Raw genomic sequence first — 26,973 nt, 5'->3', positions numbered from 1 at the left:
ACTGAGCTCTAGAGAGTCAAAGAGACACAGTACTCGCAAATATCTCAAAAAAGCGAAGAACCTGGATCGCATCTATGGCTACATGAATGGCTAGTTACCCGGAACACAATTTGATCCCGAGCTACTCTCTAATGCAGGAGAAGTGAACAAAAAACGGATCGGATTGTTTGCAGCAGGTAAATACTATTTGCTCCGGAGGAAACACGAGGAGATATCTGAATACGCTTCTGCTCTATGCCCGAAACCATGTTTGCTTCGAGGAGGGCACGCAGTCCGCTCGGTCTTTGCGTGAAACTTAAAGTACATGGGTCATCAGCTCGATAAACAAATACTTTGGCAATGAGTGCAAGGACACTGGAAAGTCTGCTCATACCGTGTGGTATGGCGAGGTGGAACAAACAGCTCTTAATGCTGTGGTTGAGGCCAAATCCCCAGGTGCGTCTTCCTATGAGAAGACCCAAGTGTCTGGAGTGGACTGGCAAGACAGCAAGGGGGGAGACAATGCCGCCCAAGAATTATGATTAAAACATCGAGGGTGAGGTTTTTTTTTCTCATCATGACTCTCCATGGTTTTGGCCAGCCGAGTGGAATCCTGCCGTCGAGACAGAGACTTACGCAATTTATAACATCGAGATAGAGTTTTTACGTGTGAAAAACCGTCGGAAAATGGAGAGTGGAGATCTAGTCGTTCCTCTAATGCATCGAACTTACTCCCCTAAAGTCGAGCGAGTTCTACCGAACAACTCATCCAGGGGTAAGAGAGAATTATCAGTTCCCCGCTCCTGATAGCTTTCCACTTTCCCTCCTTTGACCCTTCTGTTTTTCTTTGCCTTTACTATCTTCGACCTTTTTTGAGGACACATCCAGGACGATGTACCTTTTTCGTTTCGGGCGTTGTTGAGGGTTCCCTAACACCACTTGTGGCACCTCCATGGATGTTACTTGGCACTAGCCAGTCCCGACAAATATGAACTTGAAACCATCTCTCGGACCATTCAAACCAGATCTTACAATGGTAGCATAAAATTTATTCAAAATTGGAATAGATATGCAGCTTTTGCTGAATCAATAGCGTAACCTCACTCATTACCAGAAAGACAAGCTCCTTTCATTTCCCTATTTACAGCCTGAGCTCATCAGAATGTTTAAAAATGGCAGGGAGCTAGATCATTCATGATTCCTAAATCTTCACGTCGGGATTTGCTGGACGGATCAAAGTAGGGTACCTCTCCCACGCCAACAGCTCGGTTGCCACTTCGAGGGCCAAATCCTTCGTGATCTCCAGTTGCAGTATGGAAGACACTTCTGTTATCCCAGATGGCTGTAAAATAGGATCAGCTTATTTTAGACTATAAGAGAAGTGTATATGTATACAAACCGATATCATTTGCATCGTTCCATCTGAAGCGGACTTGGAGATCATGACCAAATGTTATAAGATCGTTGAACCACTGTAGCATGGTAGCACTCTCTTTGCGGTTCAAGCCATTGATTTTCGATGGGAAAGATCCTAATCAGGAAAATAAGTAAATGGGTGCTTCTTGATAAGGTATCAACTTTACTTACCAACTGCGAAGATAGATTTCCACCCAGTAATCGGATTAGTTCGTACCACCTAGAATATGTTAGTCTAGGAGTTTAATCCTGAAGAAGCAACTCAACATACCGGATGTTCAGCACAAAGCTTTGGTCCAATATTAACCGGTGCACCTCTTTCACCAGCATATAACTCAAACTTCCCCGACTCGGCCATTCTTCTGAATCCCACACCATCATAAGTGGCAGTCAATGACTCCAAGAACTTCTGATAAGGCTTGCTGATCCGATCATAGATCTCATATCCAGAAGCCCAAAGTGTATCACCACCAGTTTTGGGGAGTTGTACTAATCTCAAAGAAGAGAAATCGGCGGGCGCATCTTCAAATGCGATATCACTGTGCCACACAGCAGCCATGCGCGTATAATCGGAGTCCTTGTAGAGCTTCTTGCGACCTTCCGAATTGATTGTGCTGATGGCGGGGTCTGGGTCTCCGAATTCGCGCGCATCGTTGGTCACTGGGTGAATGTGGAGGCCATGGTCAGCGGGACGACCGGTTAAATGGCCCATGCGGAGAATGAGTTCTTTTTGGAGGTCATTTGTGAGATTATCCTGGGCTCGAAAGAATACAACGCCACGCTCGGCGACTTCATCCAGAATTATTAGCATGTGGTACTAATATGTTGTATAGTATTCTGGGATGGGCAACTTACTCATGATAGCGAGATCACGGACACGCTCGTCGGCGTTTGGAGCATTCAGAATATCATCCACGATGTTGCAATTACCCTTGGTGAATTCGTTTCCGATCACCGGAGTCACCATAACAGGTTCGAATGCATCGAGAGAGCCCGAGGAGTGTTGGCGTACGGTAGGCGGCATTGTGAAGAGGTTGCGAGGGTTGAATGTGGAAAACTTCAAGTGCAAACCGACAATCAGTAGGTTCAATTTGTAGTTATCTATTGATATCAGATCAATGTTGTAAGATGCCACTGGTATTGCGACATAGCTGTTTTTATAGAAATTCATGTTAGTGATTGCTGAGGCACTCTCCTTCAAGGTGAGGTCCATCGGATTTCGGCGTTAAGCTAGTTCAACGTTCGGAGCTTCAAGGTCATGGTTTAGAGAACAGCCAATGGGATTTCAATTGTGAAATCATTGACTGATCTCATAAAGTCTATTAATTGCGCGAGATTTGGGGGTTTACAGTTGTTGTATGGTTCACATGTTTAGTGTACAATGCCAGTGCTGCCAGTGGTTTGTTGATAAGCCATAAGCCGGGAGCCAGGCATGGATATCACCTCCCAGCCAGAGGCGAAAACATGATATACACGGGATCGTGAAAAGAGGAATTCTCCTTTCCTTGATTATTTAAAACGAAACCTTTTTTCATTTTTTTTTCCGATATCGAAATTTAAGGATTATACTCGAAAGTGGAGAGTTAACTGGTTAAACACCATTCAAGGAACCAGAGTTCCCATAAATTTGAGTGAAAGGCTTCCCCAGGTAATATCTCTGCCCTGCTTGGCCTAGCGGCTTAGAGCGGTCGGCGACCCAGACTCGACGGGGACAAAGGTACTGGATTTAGGTATGCCGGGCCTGGTTTCAGTGGCAGAGAAAATACCTGCGGGCGGGAGGGCATCTAGCTACGGCTAGGGATAATGATTTTTTTTTTTTGATTTTTTAATTTTCTACTTATTATATACTATTAGCTTTTCTCTTTCTATTCCATTTTTCAGGTCCTCAAAATAAAGATAATTGAAGGAGATAGAAGGGATTATGTTTTAGGGATGGATGTATCAAGTGAGGCTGTTGACGCTATTCACGCATTTCTGATTTTGAAGGTCCTGGGTTCGATTCCTGAGCTTGCTGGTTCTCTATTTGTTTTCTTGCTCAATATTACTATCGGCGATAGCAGAATTGTCGACGAGTCTCTCATAAAAATTAACGCCGATACGCCGAAGGATGCTTGACAGGAATGCGGGGAGCAAGATCCTGAGTACCCAATAATAGCTGAGATAATAAAAGCCATGGCTTGAAGAGTTACAGATCGCGCTCATTACCCCACACTATCACCTGGGCAGTGTCAAGCTGTCTTCAAAGAAACTTTGTCAGGGCTTGGAAGGGACAATTGCAACATATTGGCGCATTTTTCACCACACTGCCTGCATGGAACACGGAGCATCATGATGCTCTCAAGTTTCTTTATATTTGTGTAGACCTACCTCTCATGCCTACACTTCAATTCATGTTCTATCTCATATCAACCTAGCGAATCGGATTTTCTATCTTCAATGACGGACAAGGATAGAAAGCTGGACTTACAGAACAATGTGGAGGCTGTCGAGTCTCAGAAACCCACTCTGGAGCACATTGATAATGACCCTGTATACTCCTATAAGGACCAGCGAAAGATCATTCATCGAGTTGATATCCGATTGATCTTAATGTTGGGGTTTATGCACTGCGTCTGCCTTATCGATCGAGGAAATCCGGGCTCTGCTGCAGTGGCAGGTATGGAAAAGGAGCTTCACTTGATCGGAAACAGATATGTAAGCTACCATTCCAGACAAACAATATGCATCCTACCTGCTCACAGATCAAACTTGAAGAACAAAATCGCTGTCTCTTTCTTCCCGCCATATATTTGCCTTCAGATATTTGGTCCCATTCTGGTTCGTAAGATCGGTCCTGTGAAGTATCTGTCCGGAGTTTGTTTTGTCTGGGGTGCTGTGATGGTAAGTCTCATGATGTGTTGCTTGATTACCCATCACATGAACGGTAAACTCACAAGTATAGTTATCTGGTGGCTTCGTCAAGGAGTGGCCCCAGTTAGTCGGAATACGAATTATCATCGGTGCTCTCGAAGCTGGATTTTTCGCAGCGTGAGTCTACCTTATCTCGACTTGGTACACTCGGTATGACATCCAACAACGATATGCGATCTTCTATCTGCTGGGATGTGTGGCATCAGCATTCACAGGAATTCTGTCATACGGTATTACCTTCATGGTAAGTGACAAGTCTATCAAAATGACGTGAATGATTTCTCACAGCTTATAGAATGGCCTCCAAGGCCTCTCAGCATGGCGCTGGATCCTCATCATTCAAGGTCTTATCACCTGTGCCATCGCCACGGTCGGCTGGTTCATTCTCGTCGACTTCCCCGATCGGATAAAATCAAACAAGCGCAACTTCCTGTCGAATGACGAGTACGATTTTATTCTTCGAAGAATCGAAAAAGATCGAGGTGATGTTCTTCTTGAGCCTTTCAATGTGAGAAAGTACCTTGCAGCCGGCCTCGACATCAATATTTGAGGATCTGGCTTCACATATTTCTCCTGCACCACGACAGCCTACGCTGTTACATTTTTCCTGCCCACGATTTATGAAAAAAGGGATGGGACTTTCGGAAGGCACTTCATTGTGCCTATATGCCCCTCCGTATGCGGCAGCGGGTATTCTGATGGTGATCACGTCGTGGATTGGAGACAAATATCATATCAGGGGTCCTATCCTGATTTTCAACGCACTTGTTACCATTACTGGACTTCCCCTTTTAGTAAGTCTAATCCTTCGTCAAATTCAGGTTTAGTACTCATTTCTTTTCAGGGGTTGCGCCTCGCATGGTTGGAGCCTTTCTTACCACTATGGGATGTAATGCTAATATCCCAGCAGCCATGGCATACCAGGTAAGTCTGAATTTCTCCGAGGCGATAGCCAATTTATTGATTAGAAATCCAGGAAAATAACATTCGAGGCCAATGGAAGCGTGCATTTGCTAGTGCAGTATTGGTGGGTCTTGGAGCTTCAGGGGGGTTGACAGGCTCACTTATTTTTAGAACCCAAGACGCACCAGGGTACCATCCAGGCATTCTGACCTGTGTTGGGCTATCAGTCCTGATTATTATCCTGGTTATGCTGCTTTCCATCCGGTTCTATATCTTGAACAAGAAAGTGGATCGAGGAGAACTAGTGATCGGGAACTTGCCTGGGTTCAAGTACACATACTAGATTAAGGCCGCGCATGACTCGGAGCACCACTACTACATACCATCGATGACCCAAATCAAGCTTGGACGGACAAGATAATATCCACAATTTTTTAACTCATAACTGGGGCCGCCCCAGAGCTTTGACTCATTTCCACATTTCCTGGTTAATTAGATCCTTCCGTATAGTAGTTTGTTGGGCACTAAATCCCATATCCAACAGTCGATTTGAAACTCGATTGGATGAGAACGAAAGCACGGAGGATGGACTATCTGTTAGCAGGGATCTAGTTACTTCCGCCTCACGTCCATTACCTCATTTCATCTTGAGGACTTCGTCATTAAACACGGCCCCCCTCAGCCCTGCCGATCAACATCCCTCATTGGCCCAACGGGTCCACTAGGCTTGATTTCCCTCTGAACCCCATGAACATCCCTCCTCAACCCCACAAATCCCATTCAATCTGACATCAGGATTTACAACATGGTCGGCGTGGGTGGTCGAAGCAAAGGCTGTAAAACATGCCGAAAACGCAGAGTCAAATGTGGTATGTGGTTTATCCAGAACGCGAATAACGCGCCTCGGCTAACGCACGATAGACGAGGGAAAACCCACTTGTCAACGATGTTACAAGGCGGGTAAAACTTGCGAAGGATATGTCCAGTTTGCGGAATTTCACGATGTGACAGATAAAGTCGCCAGAAAGCGCTCTCCAAGTACCCAGGCGTCGAGCCCGGCCAGCATCATATTTGTGGATGACACGATGATGGCACAACAAGACTTCATAGAGGAGCCATTCCTGCCCTTGAGAGTTAATCCGCCATGGGATGAGCAACTCGTCTTTGAGAAAAATCTTGTCGATAGATTGTTCACTTGGCATGAGAACCCACACTCACCGCACTCAGCCGGATGGATTATGGCGCTTTTGGGAGTGAAAGAAGAGGACAGTGTACTGAATTTCAGCTCATTTCGAGCTCTAGCGACAGCTTTCTTCGGTAAAATGAGTGGAGCGCCAATACTCTTGGCGAAGAGTAAAAAGTATTACTCTCGCGCTCTGGTGGTGCTGCAAACTCAGCTTCAAGACCCGAGAGGCGTCTTTGAGGACGAGGTGCTGCTTGGCATAGTCTGCATGTCAATATATGAATTGATCACCTTCACAGACCCGTCGGCTTGGATAAGTCACTATAATGGAATGGCTAGATTGGTAAGTCTGCTATTCTTTCATTGCTGTGTCATGTTCTAACCATGAAACAGACTGCTTTAAGAGGTCCGCACCGCCACCAGGTTGGAGTAGGCCATGCTTTGCTGGGGCTGCTCAGAGCTCTCATCGTAAGTACGTCCATCCTATTTTTATCTCCACTTACTGATGTGATTTAGACTGTCGCTTGCGTCACTCAACGAAAACGCTGTTTTCTGGAGGACCCGAGATGGAAAACAATCCCATGGGAGATTCGGGGTCTCAATTCCAAAATTCCGGTCGAAGAAGTCTTCGACTTTCTCGTTCATGCTCCAGGAGTTATCGAAGACATGGATCATCTCGATGCATGGGATCCAAGTGTACCAGGACGGGAGGAATTCAAAGCAGGTCACATTCAGCGCACGTTCGACATGCTCGAAGCTGCTTACGCCTGGCGCTGGCGCTGGGAGCAGCGATTCTCCGACTCCGTATACCTTGTCCCGGTTGTCGACTTAGATCCCGACCAATTCTCATATATTCCCTCCTGGACACCCTTTGATCAAGTTCTATGGTTCGATGAGCGTCCCCGCGCCACGGAGCTTATGAACTATAGTGTTGCCAGATTAATCGCGATGAAGGCTCTTCAGCGTGCTGGAGTAGAGATAGCCTATATACAGCAACCTGACCCTATAACTCTTCCACTTTTACCAATGGAGGGTAATCGACATGATGTTGCTGTAGAGATCTGTCGGATGGCACACTTTAATATGCAAACATCACTACGAAGCGTCGGGGCGTTTATGCTTCTTTTCCCGTTGAATATTGCGTTCTTCCACCTAGATGGGGACAGGGATGGCGTCAGGCCATGGCTGTTGAAGTTGATGGCAGCTATGAATTCTCGACATGGATTTGAGGTTGGACAATTAAGAAAAGAACACTGGCCGGAAGCAGTTATCAAGCAGAAACTAGCTCTAAGGACCAAGATACCACAAGTCACGGTGTCGGTAACTCGTGAAATCTGTACCTAACTTGATTTAGAGTGACCAAATGCATAAGATCTAATGCCAAACTGAAGAACTGAGATCATTTCTTACTCCACCAGCGGCGTGACTTCTTTTCTTCCGTTCCAATACTTCGACCACTTCCAGACTGCTTTACACTCATACCTTTCTGATCAGATCCTTTCCCATCATCCGAATCCCAATCATCATCGCCCTCGGTGAAGGCCTTCTTGTCAGCAATAACGAGCCACAAGATTTTGTTCGCCTCCTTCGCTTGCTTCTTCCCACCATCTTTCTTCATCTTAGCCTGCAGCTCCCCATCCTTACCCATAGCCTTATTCAACTCCTTCTGTAAATCCCGCTCAGCATCCCGTAGATCTTTATTGAGGTCACCCATATCCCTCCTCAAATCCTCCTGCTTTTTCCTATAATCCTTAGTACTAGGATTCATGCTCTGCATCCTGTATAACAGATCATTGATCTTCCTCTGAACCTTCTGCACTTTTTCTTGTTCCTCCTCAACATCCTTTCTATCCGACAATCCATGCATCTTATTCAATTGCTCCTTCTCAGCATCAGCAGCAGCCTTCTGCCCCATCTTCTTCATCCAACTCTTCTGCTCAGCAGGCGGCGCAACATTATCAAGAGAAAAAGGCATAAAATTATCACCCAAAGCAGCCATCCGCTTCCTGATAACCATTTTAATATCCTCACCTGGTGGAGGTTGCGGCACATTCTGTGTTCCCGGTCCAAGCGGCGTAGGCGCAGTTGGCATAAATAAATTCTTATCATTAGGCAAACCAGCCATTGCCAGCATTTTCTCAGTTTTGCACAATCTCGCATGCAGACCCTTGGGTTCAAAAATTTCCGCGTTCGCCTTCTTCATGTATTTCTTTGTTCGGATCTTCGACGCGGCAACTGTTCCCAATTCCGCAGCCAGTTTCATGCTTCCCCCGACAATTTGTAGTGTAGCGGACGGAGCGAAGCCGAGGAGATTCCTGATTCCGTCCGCGGCTTGTAATGCTGGATTGGCGATGAAGGACTCGTTCAGGTCATCGAGGAATTTAAGGAATTCCGTTTCAGTTATTGGCCATGTTTCTTCTAGTTCTGGGGCTCGGGCGCGCACGAATGGACTGAAGAATGAGCCACCGAAGACGTTTGAGACCTCTGTAGTTGTTGTCGTCGTTAGTGGTTGGACTGATTGGTTTGGACCTGAGTTTTCGTACGAGGGATGACACAGGGGCGTTTCCCATATTTTTCTGATCGGATTGATGAATTTTGCTCAAAGGTGCTATCGTCTTCCTGTGGATAGGCATTGTTTCGAGGATATTGTTGATATGCAACATTTTGGTACCTATTTTGGTATTGCTGGGGATATTGTTGTCGGTATGACTGCTGATACTGCTGTGAATAGCCCTGCTGATATCCTGGCTGATATGGCTGTGTGTACTGCTGCGAGTACTGATGGGGATATTGCCCCAGATAAGATTGTGGGTACCGTTGCGTCCGTTGTTGCGAGTATTGTTGAGGATACCGAGGTGAAGAATTATAGGTAGGCTGTGGACCATACTGTGAGTATGGCTGAGAATAGTCTTGCTCAGGGTACGATTGACTCGGAGAGTATTGTGCCTGAGATGCACTTCGGTTATGTTGTGGATGTTGCCATGCTTGTTGGTTGTTATATTGTGGATAAGGCGTTGACGAGGTCGATTGCGACACTGGATATAATCGAACCTCACACTGAGCAGTTGATACGGAACCTTGGTATGGATTATTATCTTGGAATAGCACAGATCCCTTCTGGTCACCAGCTGAAGTTGGGTGTGTCAGAGTATAAGGTGGTAGTGCAGAGTCTATAGTGTGATTGTGGGGCGCTTGATATGCAGCTGCCATTGCTGAAAATGAAACGAACAAGGATTGAAAATAATAAATATACAAGGGAAATTACCTGTCCAGTTTAAAAAAACCATTTCTCTATGAATCAAAATTTTCAAAGCCAAATGTGGCATCTTAAGTATGTCTTGATAGTGTTGACCTTAGCTTCTCACCCGTTACCTATCCTGGCTTATTCTGCGAGAAACCAACGTCAACCCGCAGAATCCTCACGATCCACATCATCCCCTGGCGCGCTAATGATTCAGGCTAGAATGAATGTATGCAGGCATCGCAATTTGGACCCAATCAGGCTAGACTTATTTTCCGACTCTTCGACTACGTGAAGTAAACAAAGTGAGTTTCCATTTTGCCTTATTTCAACGGCAGTGATTTTCTCGGTATGTTTGTGTTGTTTGATGATCGTAGAATTTATGCCATCTTGTAGACTACCGCTTTTTACACCGCCATTATATTTGACTCAGTGCCTTCGAATGTTATAATTAGTAGGGGATGGAGAGCCCACACATGTTCAAGTTGCAGTTGGGGGCGAGAAAGCACGAGATTGGGGGCTCTTCGCAGCGGCCCGGCTACATCCACTACTTATCCTCAGATTCCTCATACCAACGCACTCGCTACAGCAACCACGCATTCTGATTTAACAAGAAACGGCATTTTCTCTATGATCTGCACATGTGTGGTACTTTCGAATGTCCATTAAACATTTGAGTACAAGGAACAACTGATTGTGAATGCTGCAGATAAGCACGAGCATTTATTAGGCAGACAGAAGAATCTTAGGTTCTTCTTAGGACCTATCTACTAATTACTATACTGCCTAGGTGATTTATTCATACTAGTCTCTAAACGATGGAACATCATCAATATTAGCGACAGCCTTGTGATAGAAATCTTTGAAGGTTTTAGATCAAAGCTCCATACTCATCTGAAGCTTCAGATGTTTACTTTGGTTCGATTTTGTCGGATACATTCGGATAACTGTTTGTGGGGCTATTTCCGTAATTCCTGTTTATACTGGTATTATACACACAATGTCTTCGTGAAGATGATTCAGAGAACCCTCAGATTCCCGAGAACAAGATGGCGACCCCTCTCAATAATTCTTCCCCACGTTCCCCACCAGGTACTACGGGCATGCGCGAGCTCCGAGAGCTTGCAGCTCAAAATTACTTAAACAGATTAACAACCCAGGCATTTCCCTACGATTAAAATTCATACTATCTCCCGGATCCATATCTATCATACATTCTCAACATTATGGCGACACCAACCACGCTTCAATCCGGTCTAAGACTATCAGATGCTAAGCTTCTGCTTGAGAACCCCTACCTGCCTATGGAGGCTGGTGTAGCAGTCACTGAGGATGGCCATCATCATATCGCAGCCTCTACATATATGAAAGCCTCGACTGGTGCTATGATAGACTGGTGGTTTGGCTGGATCCACAACACCGAGCAGTACAAGCTTTGGCATCCTCGCGATCATGTCTTCTCCGATTGGGAGGACCCCGCGACAACAGCAGCACCTATATCGGTGGTCACCATCTTGTTCACGAATACATTGGGAAGAACCTTGCCAAACTCAAGATTTCATTTCGCGACCCGAGTGAATATTTTGGTCCAACTTGGAAGACAGATTTTCAAACCGCAGGTTACTCAACGGCCATCTGTGGCAAGGTTGGCAATTGGAATGATACAACGGGAGAGGTTGTCTATGGTGGTCATTTGATCCACTTGATCAAAGTTGAGCCAGATGGTATTCGGATGCGCTCGCGGTTCTGGCTGGGTGATATTCCAGGACTATCCGCAGAGGAGAGAAAAGCTGCACTTCCTCGCGAGTTCCCATTTGCATTGATGCAGCACGCTGCTGAGGAGATGGCTATTTTGTCCACGATTCTGCCTGACATGTATGAGCAGCATGCTCCAAAATCTGGAAGCAATAAACTTTAAGACGACAAAGTCTCAGATTGAATTATCGGACTTATATTTGGTCCCGGAGATAACAACATCGTATGTATATAGCAAGTCGGAATTTCAGGTGGCATGCACAAAGCTGTAGACATCCGGACCGAAGTCTGTAGTGCGCAAGTTACCCTTGAGATGTTAACATTGAATTTTATAAACCAGACGCTAATTATCGACTCACACATACAAAGTAGAAGTATGAGCTCCATAAAAAATCTCCACATGTGCATAGATAATTTCCCACTTCATAACGTGTCATTTGGCCGACATTCACCCACTTTCCTACCTCCCCCACCTTGGACATCTAGTGCTCCTCGCGTCGGAACAGGTCTATATTCAGTAATGATTTTCAGCATTTCACGAAAATTTGAATAATGGACTATGTATAAAAGAAATTCAGAATTCATGCAAAATAGTACTAGCTAAACTTAGAATTTGAAGCTATACTCAAACTACTACCCGTATAGTTAGTATCAAGAAGCGGGGTGCCCAGGTGGCGGGCCCGAGTTACATTCGAATATGCGGTTGGAAGCCCTTATGACATTAAAAGCTTGATGAACTTCCAACCCGGTATTTATAGATAAATATCACAAGTCATTCGCGTGCTATTTTCACCATTTTTTGAATCCAAATTGAACGTTGGAGCTTCTCATCGAATCTTGGATCTCACTAAACGTGCAACAGACAAAGCGGTACTCAATGAACTTGAAGGGAGAAAGAGAAACAATTTCATGCACGTGTGGCCTCGACGGCTGATTTATCGGACAGGAGAGACAGATGTGTCTTCTCAAGGTTGAATATTAATAGCCTTAGACTCTTGAGTGCTGTGTCATCTGAACCGTGACGTTGCCAGTGTTGGACAAAAGGTTTAATACAACATTGGGTCGTTCATGAATAGGTCAATCCTACAAATCTCCTGGCTAAATGATACATATTCATCTCAGTATTTCGCACTCACAATATGGATTCCATCTCTTGAACTCCAGTATTTGGTAAGAACGTCATTCGTAAATGACTGGATTCAACGTGGAGTCGTACTATCGATCTTCCACTGTCACGAGCGAGTACAATAGGAGGATACCTAGTGGTCTTACTTTGGCCACTCACCTGGACAAACGATGGCAGGATCTTGTGAACCAGGATGTTTCACAGTAGAAATGGACTTTAATAATGGAGAACTGTCAGTTATACTCCAGAGCCCATCTTCTATACGGCGAGTTCCTTCTTTGCTTTTGATAAGCTCACGTCAAAGGACCTTTGAGGCACCAGGCACCGAAAACTGAGCCCAATGAGATCTGAAATATTATGTAAAAGGATCCGATCGAACAAAGAACTAACTTCAATCCCAAGAGCATCACAATAGATCGAGAAGATCTATGATCGTCAAAAAAAAACAAAGAAAAAGGAGATCGACGAGTTATAGATACGAGCTTACTTAAGCCCCACCTACTCGACCAACCAGAACCCGCAACGCCCACGCGATGATGCCACCCTCCCCAAACAATCACTCCTCAGTCCACCCTCAATTCCAGTCCTCGTTAATCGGTCTCGGCCTGAATTTGAGCTTTAGTGAGTACCTCCAGATACTCCTCACCTGCACTCCTGAATCTCTCTCTCGAAGCCTGGACAATGACCCATCTATCAACCCCCATTCTGCCCAAGACGCGCCCATCACTAATTCCGTTCACAATCGCAAATAAGAGACCAGAGCAGAAGGAAGATATACTTGTGACTAACGGATGACTAGCTTCAAAACTCGAAATACTCTACCCACATACCTCATTCACAATGGCTGTTGACGGCTCCGCACCTGCATCGGTATGAACGATTCCAATATCCGCACTCGAGCGATCCAGAAGCATTGCCTCGAGTACTCCAACAAACAATGGACAATTCAACTGATCATGCTATCTTTTAGCCCATCTCGATTCCCGAGTTGACCAAGATCACCTCCGATGTACGTACCTCGAATCCAAATACAGACCCACAACAACAAACATCAACAATGCAATTACTTACAAAACATTTATCCAGGCCTGCGATGCTGCTCTAAGCTCTACCACCGAATATGACCACGCTGTGGTTGGCGACTGGAACTCACAGATTATCGTACGAATTCCTCACCGCTACCTTGAGCTCCTATCATGACCATACTAACAAATCCAGAACACTGTCCTGAAAGCCCTTATCGCCGCCACCAGCCCCTCCGACTCCTCCAAGCCCGCTCCTTACCGCTTCACCGTAAACAGCACCATCGTGCAACAGGGCGTTATCGACAAGACTGCCGCTGCGGACGGAGCACAGAACAACGCCGGCAAGCGCGGGATGCACTCTGCCTCTGGTGCTTTCTGGGATGTCAACCGGGATGGCATGTGGACATTCAAGTACCCTGGTGCTGAGGAGCGGGGACTGGATGTTGTTGTCAGCGTGACCTGGTTTGCGGTCGTTTGAATTCGGTTTTGAGCCTGCAAATTCCATTTAGCAATGTTAGTATATTCTTAAGGCTCCGAGTTTGTTCGCAACTCAGTATATGATATTTTCGTTTAGATTGGAACTGCATTCACTTCTTTGTATGTTTTCTCTTGATGTTCAAGTTGGTACAGGCAGGCATTGACTTCGTCTACTATGGTATATTTCTAGCGATGACTATGCATGTACCCAGTCTGACATATAAAAGGGACTTCAATTTCAGGAACTAGATTCTAAGCCTAGGAGAGCTATAGTAGACATCGATTGGCATACATAATATGGTACGGGGATGTCGAGTGGTGTTCGAGTAGCGAAGGAATAAACTTGAATAATGAAAATCAAATGATTCATTTCTAGTCAAATGAGAACTAGATGTAAAGCTGCTATCACCTCATCGGCTAGTGGTATCTTGAATCCGCAGAAATGAAATAAACTAAAAATGGGCAAATCCAAGCTAGGGAAAGCCGAAGAAAACACCCTCAGGTGAAAGAAAAAAAAGATAAGTAAAACCCAAGTCCCACCTTTACGCCATGCTATGAATGAAAATAGGGGATAAACGCCATTAGACCGGGATCGGGCACAGGTGTCGCACTTTAACGGGGCTCAGAGTAGTCATTCAGTGCAACGCAGACAGCGCCACGGTGGTGACCACTGTACTGGCGAATGATGTTGCCAGTGCTCAGCTCCCAAAGGCGAGCGTAATGATCACTCGAGACAGTAACGAGATAGGCCGAGTCGGCGGAGAAGGCACAGTCCCAAACCCAACGTTGATGAGTTGTGAGGGTAGCCTCAAGGAAGAGGGTGCCATTCGCAGGGTCCATTGGTGGTCCATCGGGTTGCGGAGTGAAGGTCTGCTGAGGGGTTTCGGTGCGGGGGGCGTTGTCTGAGATGCGGAGCAACTCGCGATCTTGCTGGGGCGTATCAAAGATACGCAACAGATCCCGAGCTTGGTTCATCAACTCGGCGCCTTGCTGCGCCTGAACGGCCGCTGCGCTGGGCTCGCCATTTTCCTCAGTTGTTTCCTTCTGGGCCTGTTTTTCATTCCATTCCTTAATAGCAACCTTGGCAGGTGCGTATTCTGGGTCAAGGTTCCACACCTTGGCTGTGTGGTCGGCGGAGCAAGTGGCCAGGTGCTTGACATCGGGAGACAGAAGAACGCGGGTGAGGTAATCCTTGTGTGCCTGGAAGGTGCAAACTGGAATGATTCGAGTAGCTTCGTCGGTCTGGACCATACGCCAGATGTAGACGTTTCCCTAAATGAAAGCTTAGTTAGGAATGGAGAACACAACATAGGGAGTGTGGCCGCACCTTCTTGTTTCCAGCGCAGAGCAAGGAGCCATCACTGGCGACGCTAACGCTCAGAACTGCGGTGTCATCCTCAGGAATCAATTGGTGGGTGCACACGCTCTCGCCCAGATCCCAGACACGAACCATGCCCGCGCGATCACCACTAATCAGCTCACCCTGGTTTGGGTGGATGACGACATCATTGACCGGAGCTCGGTGAACGTAGTTGCGCTGCAAGCTTCCAGTACGAGTATCCCAAACTTTGACAGTACCATCTTCAGAGCTAGTGACCATCCATTTACCCTCACAGTGAAATGCGACTCCGGTGATGTTGGTGGTGTGACCTTCGAAAGTCATAACAGGGTTGGGATTGGTGGACTTGATATCATAAAGCTTGACATTGTTATGACCAGCGGCAGCGAGAAAGCGTTTATCGGGGGTGATACACAGGCGATTGACCTGAGAATCAGGGTGCTGGATAGTTCGTGAACAGATACCCGACAGAGCTTCCCAAAAGCTGGGACACGGCAAGCAGTTAGTATTCGACCGGTTGAAGCTAGGGAATGATGGATCATGAAGTCTGAATTGAAGAAAATCAAGGCTTCAAATAGTCTTAGCTTACCGAATGGTATGATCATACCCCGCTGTATATGGGTGCATGTTAGTCTAGCTTTGGCCATAATGCGGGGATAACGCTGAGCTTTGAGACGTACCGGTAGTTAGGATGACGCTCATGATGCTTTTGTAGTAGAACCAGGTGGCAATTCTATCTCTGAGCTCTTGTGTCACCTCAACGGTGGGAAGAGGAGGGCGGCGACGAAGTGGAGGTTCGGGAGCCTCAACTCCAGGACCAGGCGGAGGCTGATTAGCCTCAAGTTCTGCCTCCATTGTCACGTGCAGGATGTTAATTCAGCAAATGAGGTAGGCGGTGAGAACAAGATTGAAGAGTGAGATATCTCGCTCTTTTTCACAACAAACACAAACACTGCAAACACTACAAACACATTGGAGTCTGCATGCACCTAAACGCCTCATCCATATATCCATGATTTACAATTCACAGAATTCAAATGTTTTCTAGTACATTGATTATAACAATCTTCAATGTTTTCAGCACGCCTTTCTTTTTTTCCCTTCAAGTTTCTGTTGAGAGTCCTTCAAGAGTGAACATCTCCTGTGTCTCTCCTCCCTGGCCAAAATGAAAATGAGGAATCTGATTTCTAGGCAAAGGATTTAAGCAAAGAAAATGAAAATCGACTTTCGGTGTAGATTGTTAACCTTGGAAATATTTTATCTCTTAGCAATTTGGCCACAATAAGTAAGAGGGTCACATAGTTGTCACCGTTCACTGCATCAGTCTGTGGCCGTTTTCGATGATATCAAGAAGCATATTCGTAGCGATAATGGCACCAAAGTTCTCCAATCTTGTCCCACTCTCAGAATTTCTGGTTGGTAGCTAGTTTCTCCGAGTCTCAGCTTGATTGAGATAACTGTTTTTGTTCGCAGGTAATCCACCTGGTCCCTGGAGCTTCCAGTACGAAACATCTTTCCTAATCAGTTATAGACGTCGTTGTTGTTGGCAGCAACCATATTGATTCTTTTTTTCAATGGCTGATGACTTAATATGGACAACTTTTAATGAACTGAGATGACTTGCAGCTTAATTGAGATAGCTTTACTCCGCTTTCACTCCACTCTTCAAGTTTCACCTGATGAGGTCCTTATTCACGAATTTTGCGTTGTTCATGAGTGTGGCCATTACTGTCTGTGCTGGTGCAGGCCAAGCTGTTGGGAACTGAACCTATGAAGAAGGCAGCTTATTGTGGGAAAGAGTTTGGAATTCGTTGATGATGTTGTCCAACAGCATTCGGCAAATTTTCCTGACATTGCTCTCCAATTTTCTGCCTTTTACTGATTCTTTGTGGTGAGGGATCTTCATATTGATAAGATCTTGGAGTTCATCTCTTCCCAGTGTTTGTCGGAGGACTATGTCCCAATCTTGGAAGTGGTTCTTGACCTTATCCCTGTGTAGGGTCATTCGAATTTTGGTGAACGTTATGGAGGTAGTAGGAAGAGAGACAGCTTGTGTCTGATACGCGGCTCGTCCGAATACTGCTCTTCCCCATCCATCAGGGTCTGGTTCAGTGAGGTTGTTCAACATAGTTACTTGGAGAGCAACCATGGGCTTTCGTGTTTGTTTTCAGTAAAAGCCGGCTAATCAATGATGAGGCTTTTTTCTTAACTGCTGTTTTGGCTCGACATCAGAGCCAGAGACGTAGAGTACTTTGGTGGTGTAAAATTTTTCTTGCTCGTATGTTCTCAGTGGGATGAGGGGACCCATAACCTGTTGGGAACAGAACATACAAAGAATGACCTGTATTGTGGGGAAGCTTGAGGAGTAGAACTTTTACAGACACGGCGATAGCTATCATCCTTGAGGGCACAGTGGTCTGAATTATATCAGCCTGGTGATCCTCTAGCACGAAATCTGCTGGGTGTGTGGTTCAAGGAAGTTCTATCGCGGACATTAGAAAGTAAATATCAATTACTTTGAAGAGGGGGGGCCACCACTGACTCTGAATTGCGCCTGCGCCCTAAGTTGGATCTTCCTCCTCACTCGGTTGTATTCCAATTGGTTGTTGTCAACGGAAGTTGGATTGACAAGCTTGGTTGGAAGCCTATAATGTAATTAGTCATGGTTTCAAAGATGCCCATGGTGACTACTCAAGGGAAGTGGAGGACTCACGACATTGTACAATCCATTTCATGGCTTCCAGCCTTAAGAGTTGTTCTTTGGTGTTTGGTCTTGCGGTAGGGTGGTATTATGTAGAAGAATGACATACCGCCAATCAGAGTTCCACTCTCAGGGATTCGCAAAATTTTGAATCTTGTGATACACCGCAATGTAAGCCAAATGTCCCTCTGTATTTGGTTGTTCTCCGATGCCTATGGTGGGTAAAGTGACCACGCGTTGTATACGTCAGGCGCTAGTGTGGGATGCAACGCGAAGAATCGAGCATGGAGAAGATAATATTGGAAACATCACTAAACTTGGATTGATAAGGTCAGTAAGATGTACTGCCATTCTCATCGGAGATCACTACATTACCATTTGGAACCGCTCCTAAGGGAGATAGTGCTCGTATCAAATAAAACACCGACAGGGGACTTGGAGATGTTTGCAATAGGTTGAGTGGCTATGATGCGACATCTGGATAGAGCACTCCTGTATGTATCCATTATAGCCTCAAATCTCTCCAATGTCACACTCTATCATAGACTTATCATTCCACTCTGAGTTTCTTCTTTTTCATTTTGGCGGGATGGGCAAGGGGATGATCCACTCCAGGGCTGGGTTGTTGCGAACGATAAATGAGGGATTCAAAGGCGTCTACTCCAGGGTCATCATTATATGGAGATCTGAGTCTTGTTCATGAATGTTCATGGAGGGAGACGGCATGATGAAGGGGATGTATAGACACTGAGATGCGATGCGAATTTGATAAAGGAAAGCCATTATAAACCTGCACAGAATAGATCCTTACACGGAAATTCAAAGATTAAACCTTCTATAAACAGTAGATCCATCTACAGCCTCGTTCGTTGTCACAAGAGGAGTTTTCCGGCAATTAGTTTGAATGAAATGCGTGATTTTGGATCCAGGTGTCTATGGAATCCATTCACAAAACTGAATGATCGGGGTTTGAGAGTTGACTTATAGTAGGAATTGCGTGAATTGCCACAACTTTGTGCGAGGATGATATCATCGATATCAATGTTTTAATAAAGAGGCAAAGATAATGATATTCCGAGAGTCGCAACAGTCCCCCCCCACCAACATAACGTAGTCCACATCTTTGAATAGGGCGGAGGGCAGCATCTGTTCTGACGATCGGAAAGGAAGTCTGAGGCTCGAACCCAATGCTCCCAGGTGTCAACTGCGGCCAGTTTCAGGCTGTATTATGAAGTTTTTCTGCCCGACCCGGGGCCCGCGATCTAGTCCATTTCAAAATACTAGAGCCTTTGTAGGAGTCGCGATGCCGAGCAGAACTCTCTGACCGCAAGAACTTATCACTGCGGCAGTTTCGATTTGACGTCCATCTCATCTCTTCCATTGCAATCTACAGATATTCTTCGAATTTTCTTTCGTATTAACCTGTTCACAATAGAGCACATATCCCCTTCCCCAACTCCACTGTATAAGAAAATTTAAATTGCTGGTAAGACGGAGTCCATGAGTTGTAACCATTGGCATAGTGTACACTTAGGCATGATGCGAGGAAAAGTATCCAACTTGAATCTACTAGTATCTATTTCACATCTAAGATAGCCTTGTGACTTTGGGGAGTCCCGGGGCTCTAGAATCCAAACAGGATGATCCCGACAGTCTCGCAGAAATTCAATATCGAGGATTTCCATCCAAAAATTACCTACTCTCTATCGCTACTACACTCGGATCCATTGGAAAGATTTCAAGGAAAATTCTGGCATAATCTACAACCATTCTAAGAATATGCATGGAAGAAATGAAGGCTACCGTGACGGAGAGCTTAAGCCCCCGCGCAGCTAATAGCCTGCAGTACAATCGACCAATAGAGTGAAGTTGGAGGGGCTAAAGGCAGGCAGCTTTGCATAAACCATGTTCAAACATGTGTTCCAACAACTCAGCCTTATTCCAAAATTTATGACTCTACACATCATGATCATTCTCATGTCACATTCTCATCATCAACCTCATAGGCATCAATATGGGTGGATTGAACTGTACAGCTCTCACAGCTGTATCCGCTAACTCGGACATCGCAGGTATCGGGGTATGAGAGAGACAACCCAAATGTACTACCCGGACGTCAGCGCTAATTGATTCCAGGTTATGATCTCATTTATAGCCGCTTTTATCGCATCCTTCATTATATCCCTCATAATTCTTACAATCGAAGCCATGAACCAACCTGACGGAGTTCACGGCTCTATTCTGAGTCTAATAGATCGTCTGCTACCAAATGAGCAGAAAACGCGAGAACGATGGACTATAATATCCCGAGAACTTCTACTCGGATTAAGTGACCAGCATATCCTTGTCGCTTTATCAATCCAAGTAATCGGGATAATGAAACTTGATTCTATACCGATTTACTACGGACGGATTATTTCTTCCCTAGCGACATCATCAACATCAGCATATCCTCTGAGTGTCCTTGTTCTACAGAAATACTTCCTCAACAACAGATGGATGGGAACTTGCAGGTTGGTATTATTAACCATTTGCATTGGTCTTCTCCCTCCGGCTATGCTGGTCGAGTCAATTATCGTCGTAAAATGGAAACTCAGATCCACTGGTGAAGACATCAGCGCTTCTGCGCCCATGACATGTATCGCTCATGGAAGAATGATCTTTAACATAGATGGTTTCGCACATTATTGAGACTCACAATGTTTGGAGTGGCATTCATCGTCTCTCTGCTGGCTCTATGCGGTTCGGTTATCCGAAACCCGCCCAAATGGGTGTCATACTGGGCAACCGACGCGACTCGAGGGTTCATTGTTTATTTTGCTCCTTTGAGCTCAGGCTGCTGTTTTTTTTGTACTGCAGCAGACTCAATCGTTTGGATTTCCCCCAGTTGAAGTGATAGGAAATGAAGCAGAATGGGGGTTCGGTCGGATTCTTCCATTGAGGGTTCTTGCTTTGCCAGTGTTGAATATTTTGCAATTCCTCAGCGGTACGTACTTCTTACCCATGCTAGGCTACTTATTCGTTTTCTAATTTTTCAAGTAGAGGAGGAAACACACTTCACCTTAGCGGACATTGAGCCAGAGAATGGCTCTGTTTCCCTAGGAGGATCAATGATGTAGATGGACAGGATGCTCACTCCGAGACAGGGACGTCGAGTATTTTATTGTAGCAGATTCCCGGGACCCTCATCCCGGACACAACATGAAATATTAATACTAGTTGGCCTCAACGTTCCTTCAGATGTTCAATCCTGCATGCACATCAGAATCCATGTGTGGTGCAAGTTCCAAGGCTACCTACTATGCTAGTACATAGTCCTACTACATAGTAGTGCATCCAGATGTCCAGTTGTCTGGCCTTGGAAGTCACTCTTGTCTGGTACTCCGTACTACATAGTAGTCCAACATTGAACATGTACTAGCACCATGATGCTACTAACCTTGGAACATTTTGAACTTGAAGGTGATGCACATGTGGAGACTTGTTCATGAAACAAAATAACATTTGAAAACACTGTATATGTATGGCAGGACGGATCTATATATAAACTATTGCATATTTTTGGTCCAATCAAAATAGTAAACACCAGCTTCAATGCTGGTCAAGATCGTTCACTTCGTAGATTTAAATATATCCACAAACCCAAAATTCAACAAAAAGAATCAAATCTAGCTGAGCCACAATTAGGTTTGGGGGTAGCTCAGTATTCGGTGGACACTGCATGAGGCTCCACGGGCTCTTGTGGACGTTCATGCGAACTTGAGCGTCTCTTCACAAAAGCGTTCTTCTCATGGATATTGACACCATCCTGCTTCAACTTCTTGCGGGCCTTGTGGCCACCGCAACAGGCGGCACAGCAGGAGCCGAATTGCACGACAAAGCCAAAGAGACTGAACGCCGAAGCAACCCACATAAAAGCGAACATCTGGGTGCCAACATGGGCCTTAATATTCAAGCTCTCATCCGCATTTTCGAAAACGTTGGCGAAAATGACAAACATAACAGTCGCAACGACGGATCCAACAATAGTTAGGAGGGCGGTGAAAAATGTCAGGATAAGAAATGGGAATGACCGAAGCAGAAAAAATGTCCGCCGTCGGTGGGGCAGTCGGCCGCCCTGTGGAGCGTCAGCGGCGTCCCCGTTGGTGACTGTGTCGACGATCTGGCCATCCTTCCCCACCAGGTATTTAATAGCCTGTGGCGGACGAGAGGAGACCGCCAAGGGGCTGAGGAAGATCATAATAAAATTGAGAACCGCAGCAGCCAAGAAAATGCCGAACATCCATCGTGACGCGACTCTGGCAAGATTGAGGGGGGCTGGTGATGCTGGAAGGTAACGCAACTGTTTCAGGCAACCATGATTAGAACGAGCTTGATAGGGGTTCCCCAGAATCGCCAAGAGCTTCACAGCCACCTCAACCAGACCAGGGGGAAGACAAATAGCGAGGGTCTAGACTTACTACTAGCTCCAGACAAGAGTTCATTGAGAAGGATTTTCACCGGGTTAAAGGCGTACAAGGTCTCCGGCTTGGAGCAATGCGTGATACCCTCATCATCATATCCCTCACAAAAGTTCCACAATCCAACCTGGTAGAAATCGTGGAGGCCAATTGATCGGGCAATGGAGTTGATAAGGACGGAATTGGGTACCGAGACCGGGATAATGTTGGAGAGGTCCAAGTAAAGGAAGTAAGTATCACGTAGTACAGGTTTATTATAGAGATTTCCGATCTCGACCAGCACCAAAAAGATCCAAGCGATCAGATAAAGGAATGAACGTATTCCTCGGTGCCAATGGACGGTTGATTCACGACGACGTGCAATGGGCCGATCGGGTCGGGTACTGCGGAAGAACGGCAGTCTGCGTCTGCCCTTGACAGTCTCCGTCCCATCGGCCATAGTTAGGCAGATAAGTTGGAGGAACTGTGTAGGTTGTAGGATGGGGGAAGTTGAAAGGAGAGAAAATCCGGGAGTGTATCAGGGTTTCCTCGGTACTCCAGGTTCCCAGATTTAAGCAATGACGACGCATATTTTCCCCTCTTCAAGTTCTTGAAAATTTCTTTTTTCTTTTTCAGTTTTTTTACCATTAACGTTTAGCATTATGTGAATCAGCTCCACCCATGAGCTCTCTTCCCGTGCGATCGTCAGTGGCTGAGCGCTAGTGTAGCGCCGATCATGAGACTTAAGGGGGGGTCAAACAATCAAGGAGAATGTTATGAAGAGAAAAAAAATATTATCAATTGATTCTTATATCCTTTGAGTCAATTCGAGTCATATAGGAATAAATATGGATTAAAATTTCAGGGACTCAGGGGTGATGCTAGAACATAGTAAACAATCATATTAACCAGTTCATCAGGATCATCAATGTTGTCATAGAAATTGAAATATCTACGCTCTACCTACTATGCTTGGAAGGTCCTAATTTACAAGGTACAATAGCAAGGAAGTTGACCAGGATCTGATATCCAATCCATTACTTATTTATAAATTATTGGTCAATCGACCCATCGACGGTGGCGTCAAACGTCATCCATGGGCGATTGACTCCACCAATTACTCCTTAGACTCCCCTAGACCCCTTGGTGGTCGGCCCAGTCTCCACTGTAAACCCTTAGGCAAATCAGTGCAGGGTTTCGGGGGTCTTGGGGGAAACCCTTCCCCAAAAATTAAATGCAAGTTCCCTTTTCTCTAACCATCAACTCCTCGCAATGCGGTGGTCACTAGTGCTCGCCCTCCTCGCAGGAGTGGCCGTCGCTGATGATACAACTACTACTGATTCGACCACTGATTCGACCACAACCGCTTCGACCACTGAGTCCAGTACCTCGTCCCTGGCCCTGAGCGATGCGACCACGGTCACAGACCCCAGCTCCGTGGTTCCCACTGGTTCCTATGAGATCTATAGTACCACAATCACTCTCGCCGATGGCCACGATCTCACCAGCACAATTACCCAAAACGCATCCGCAACGACGGGCAATTCCACCAGCAGTTATACAACAACCCATAACTCTGTCACAGTGCTGGTCGGCGGCGGCGGGACTACCACTTTGGGGAGCAATACCACTATGAATGCCACAGCTACATCGACGAGTACATCCGCGATAGCGACCAATACTCGCCCATGTAACGGATATGCCGAGTACTGCGAGCGCAGCTACTCCAACATCACCATGGTCGCCGCTCATAATAGTCCATTCGTGCGGAAAGGCAATGCAGCCGCGAACCAGGAATTCACTGTGAAGTACCAACTGGACGATGGAATTCGCATGCGTAAGACCTTCATTCCAATCATTACGACCTGGGAATTCCACGCGCTAACCATATCCTCGAATAGTGCAATTCCAGGCCCATAACCAGAATGGTACTATGGAGCTCTGCCATACCTCATGCTCACTGCTTGATGTAGGCACTCTGGAGGACTATCTCACCACGGTGACGAAGTGGATCCGCGAAAACCCCTACGATGTAGTGACCATTCTGATGGGTAACTATGACTACGTCTCGCCGAGCCACTTCGTCCCCGCGATCCAGTCCTCTGGCCTGTATGATTATGTGTATACTCCATCTAAGATCCCCATGGGTCTTGATGACTGGCCCACTCTATCTGAGATGATTATCTCGGGTAAGCGGGCGGTCCTCTTCATGGACTACCAAGCCAACCAGACCGCGTACCCGTGGTTGATGGATGAGTTCTCTCAAATGTGGGAGACGCCGTTCTCTCCCACAAACCGCTCCTTCCCTTGTACAGAGCAGCGACCGGGAGATATCACCGTTGCGCAGGCGAAGAAGCGAATGTATATGGCTAACCATAACCTGAACATTGAGTTGAGCTTTGGCTCAATTGATCTGCTCATTCCCAATACTGCTGTGATCAGCGAGACCAATGCCTACAATGCTACTGGTAGTCTGGGCACAATGGCCCGAGAGTGCACTGGTGAGTGCTACTATACGGTTTATATGCATGTAACAATCAATCCTAACGATATTTATAGAAAAATGGGATCGTCCTCCCAACTTCCTGCTCGTTGATTACTATAACGATGGCAACTTCAACGGCTCCGTCTTCGAGGTAGCCGCCGAGATGAACAACGTCACTTTCAACAACCAATCCTGCTGCGGTACTGCATCAGCTGCCGTGCATGGTGTTTCTATGTCCAGCGTATCAACTCTGATGCTGGTCGCTGCAGGTGTACAGTTTTTCCTGTCAGCGTTCTGATCCCACGACATAACGACTTGCAATTATTTTACTCCAATCTTGCATATGACTGCCCATGGGCACAGCGCTTGATATAATCATTTCTTTTTGACCTGTCATTCTGTGAACTTTTGGTACGGTCGGACGGTGTATGAACGATAAATTAGATATCACAAATTATACTACCCAAAATCTTCATCGAATCTATTCCTTCTTTAGGAACGTTAAAGCCGCAAGACAGAGGGCATCAACGCCTGACCTCATGGTAGGTTGAATAGCAGGCGCGAAAAGCGCCGAATGGTTCGATGGAATCTCCTCCTCAGAGCCGCCCTGGACTCTATCCCAGAGACCCTGCTCAATACCTCCAAGAAACCAAAACCCACAAGGAATCCCTCTACAAAGACCCAGTGTCGAGAAGTCCTCACTAACATTCGATCTCGGCGTATCAGGATCAAAATTCACCCCAAAGTGATCCCCGAAAGCACCCTTCAACAGATTTGTAGCCAAGTCATCATTATCCGTGGGTGGAAAGCGACGCGTGGGAGTAAAGATAGGAGGCTTAGGAGAGCCACTAGCAACACACTCCGCCGTAATAATCCTCTTAATCGCCTCAATAATCTTCTGTCTCGTCTCCAGTTTGACAGTACGAAAATCCAATCCGATTTCCGCTTGATCCGAGATAACATTCTCCGCTTGTCCAACATGTAAACTTCCTACAGTGAGGACACCCAAATCCGTAGGATCAATCTCACGACTCACGATCCCTTGTAATCGAACCACAATATGCGCCGCAAGGAGCGCGGGATCAATAGCGTTATGAGGAAGTGAGCCATGTCCACCACGACCAAATACAGTGATTTTCATGCTATCCGCAGCAGCCATGATGGTTCCGTTTCTAAGCCCAATTTGTCCAGCGCGAAGGCGCATAACGTGTTGACCGAAACAGTAGTCGGGTACTGGGAGTTTCTCATACAGTCCGTCATCTACCATGGCTTGTGCGCCTGCTCCACGCTCTTCATTTGGTTGGAAGAGGACTAGGAGAGTACCGCTCCATTGAGAGGTTGTTTTGGCGAGAAGCTCGGCGGCGGCGAGGAGACATGTAATATGCATATCGTGACCACAGGCGTGCATGACAGGTTGTTCCATACCGGAGTAATCGGCCATGCGTTTGGTACTTGCGTAAGGAAGTCCTGTGATTTCCTTTACAGGGAGAGCGTCCATATCGGCGCGGAGGAGGATGGTCTTTCCTGGTCCATTGCGCAGGACTCCGACCAGGCCGTAGCCTCCTATGTTTTGGTGAATTTCATAGGCATTCCATTGAGATAGGTGAGATGCTATTTTCTCGGAGGTGGCTTTTTCCAGCAGAGAGAGTTCTGGATTGGTGTGGAAGTACTTGTATAGGTCTTCGTACGGCGATAGGTCCAGAGACGTGGCTTTAAGAATGTTGGATAGCGGATTTTCGGCCATCTTCAATTTTTTGCGGCTTTTGTTTTCTTTGATCTGATTTTTAGAGATCGTTAAGCTTAATTTTTTTTAATCTTAAACGATCTTTCCCCTTAAGTGAGTCATCGGAGTAAGAAAGGCTTGGAAATTGGAGATAAACGCTAGATATTGGGGTCCACTAGATCCACTTAGTGATGGAGGGGTAATGTCGTTCAACAATGTAGGACAACACGGAGATATTTCATATTTGGCGAATTTAAGAGGGAGATCAAGT

At 46.0% G+C, this 26,973-nt stretch overlaps 11 protein-coding genes across 11 annotated transcripts; 6 read left to right on the top strand and 5 right to left on the bottom strand.

Moving 5' to 3' along the window:
- Positions 1-246: 246 nt before the first annotated feature.
- On the top strand, positions 247-521 carry N7483_011385 (uncharacterized protein; the record flags this gene model as incomplete). The annotated part of the gene is made up of 2 exons (XM_057094812.1): positions 247-300; positions 345-521. The coding sequence occupies 2 exons, from the start codon at positions 247-249 to the stop codon at positions 519-521; spliced, it is 231 nt and encodes a 76-aa protein (XP_056940783.1).
- A 624-nt stretch (positions 522-1,145) lies between these two features.
- Positions 1,146-2,419, bottom strand: N7483_011384 (TauD/TfdA dioxygenase family protein; the record flags this gene model as incomplete). Its single annotated transcript, XM_057094811.1, has 5 exons — positions 1,146-1,321; positions 1,379-1,510; positions 1,567-1,615; positions 1,667-2,184; positions 2,251-2,419. The coding sequence occupies 5 exons, from the start codon at positions 2,417-2,419 to the stop codon at positions 1,146-1,148; spliced, it is 1,044 nt and encodes a 347-aa protein (XP_056940782.1).
- Positions 2,420-3,810: 1,391 nt separating this feature from the next.
- N7483_011383 (MFS general substrate transporter) lies at positions 3,811-5,551 on the top strand (the record flags this gene model as incomplete). Its single annotated transcript, XM_057094810.1, has 7 exons — positions 3,811-4,089; positions 4,150-4,275; positions 4,337-4,368; positions 4,422-4,455; positions 4,601-4,749; positions 5,127-5,229; positions 5,282-5,551. Coding segments are annotated over 7 exons (993 nt in total), but the record flags the coding sequence as incomplete, so codon positions are not given.
- Positions 5,552-6,013: 462 nt separating this feature from the next.
- On the top strand, positions 6,014-7,711 carry N7483_011382 (Zn(II)2Cys6 transcription factor domain-containing protein; the record flags this gene model as incomplete). Its single annotated transcript, XM_057094809.1, has 4 exons — positions 6,014-6,077; positions 6,130-6,734; positions 6,785-6,859; positions 6,908-7,711. Coding segments are annotated over 4 exons (1,548 nt in total), but the record flags the coding sequence as incomplete, so codon positions are not given.
- A 79-nt stretch (positions 7,712-7,790) lies between these two features.
- On the bottom strand, positions 7,791-9,054 carry N7483_011381 (uncharacterized protein; the record flags this gene model as incomplete). Its single annotated transcript, XM_057094808.1, has 2 exons — positions 7,791-8,873; positions 8,935-9,054. 2 exons carry the CDS (start codon positions 9,052-9,054, stop codon positions 7,791-7,793), a joined length of 1,203 nt encoding a protein of 400 aa, XP_056940779.1.
- Positions 9,055-10,858: 1,804 nt separating this feature from the next.
- N7483_011380 (uncharacterized protein) lies at positions 10,859-11,550 on the top strand (the record flags this gene model as incomplete). The annotated part of the gene is made up of 2 exons (XM_057094807.1): positions 10,859-11,206; positions 11,233-11,550. 2 exons carry the CDS (start codon positions 10,859-10,861, stop codon positions 11,548-11,550), a joined length of 666 nt encoding a protein of 221 aa, XP_056940778.1.
- A 1,803-nt stretch (positions 11,551-13,353) lies between these two features.
- N7483_011379 (dynein light chain Tctex-type family protein) lies at positions 13,354-14,016 on the top strand (the record flags this gene model as incomplete). The annotated part of the gene is made up of 4 exons (XM_057094806.1): positions 13,354-13,383; positions 13,484-13,522; positions 13,600-13,674; positions 13,732-14,016. 4 exons carry the CDS (start codon positions 13,354-13,356, stop codon positions 14,014-14,016), a joined length of 429 nt encoding a protein of 142 aa, XP_056940777.1.
- Positions 14,017-14,627: 611 nt separating this feature from the next.
- Positions 14,628-15,981, bottom strand: N7483_011378 (WD40 repeat domain-containing protein; the record flags this gene model as incomplete). Its single annotated transcript, XM_057094805.1, has 3 exons — positions 14,628-15,287; positions 15,343-15,838; positions 15,944-15,981. The coding sequence occupies 3 exons, from the start codon at positions 15,979-15,981 to the stop codon at positions 14,628-14,630; spliced, it is 1,194 nt and encodes a 397-aa protein (XP_056940776.1).
- Positions 15,982-21,755: 5,774 nt separating this feature from the next.
- Positions 21,756-22,954, bottom strand: N7483_011377 (SUR7/PalI family protein; the record flags this gene model as incomplete). The annotated part of the gene is made up of 2 exons (XM_057094804.1): positions 21,756-22,381; positions 22,516-22,954. The coding sequence occupies 2 exons, from the start codon at positions 22,952-22,954 to the stop codon at positions 21,756-21,758; spliced, it is 1,065 nt and encodes a 354-aa protein (XP_056940775.1).
- Positions 22,955-23,766: 812 nt separating this feature from the next.
- N7483_011376 (PI-PLC domain-containing protein) lies at positions 23,767-25,277 on the top strand (the record flags this gene model as incomplete). The annotated part of the gene is made up of 3 exons (XM_057094803.1): positions 23,767-24,331; positions 24,396-24,995; positions 25,054-25,277. The coding sequence occupies 3 exons, from the start codon at positions 23,767-23,769 to the stop codon at positions 25,275-25,277; spliced, it is 1,389 nt and encodes a 462-aa protein (XP_056940774.1).
- A 183-nt stretch (positions 25,278-25,460) lies between these two features.
- Positions 25,461-26,723, bottom strand: N7483_011375 (M20 family metallopeptidase; the record flags this gene model as incomplete). The annotated part of the gene is made up of 1 exon (XM_057094802.1): positions 25,461-26,723. One exon carries the CDS (start codon positions 26,721-26,723, stop codon positions 25,461-25,463), a length of 1,263 nt encoding a protein of 420 aa, XP_056940773.1.
- Positions 26,724-26,973: the final 250 nt, after the last annotated feature.

Source organism: Penicillium malachiteum (genome assembly GCF_028827825.1).
Source record: "Penicillium malachiteum strain IBT 17515 chromosome Unknown utg000005l:1.0-9002435.0:326005.0-9005861.0, whole genome shotgun sequence".
NCBI classification, from domain to species: domain Eukaryota; kingdom Fungi; phylum Ascomycota; class Eurotiomycetes; order Eurotiales; family Aspergillaceae; genus Penicillium; species Penicillium malachiteum.
This window is presented reverse-complemented; position numbering and strand designations above follow the sequence as displayed.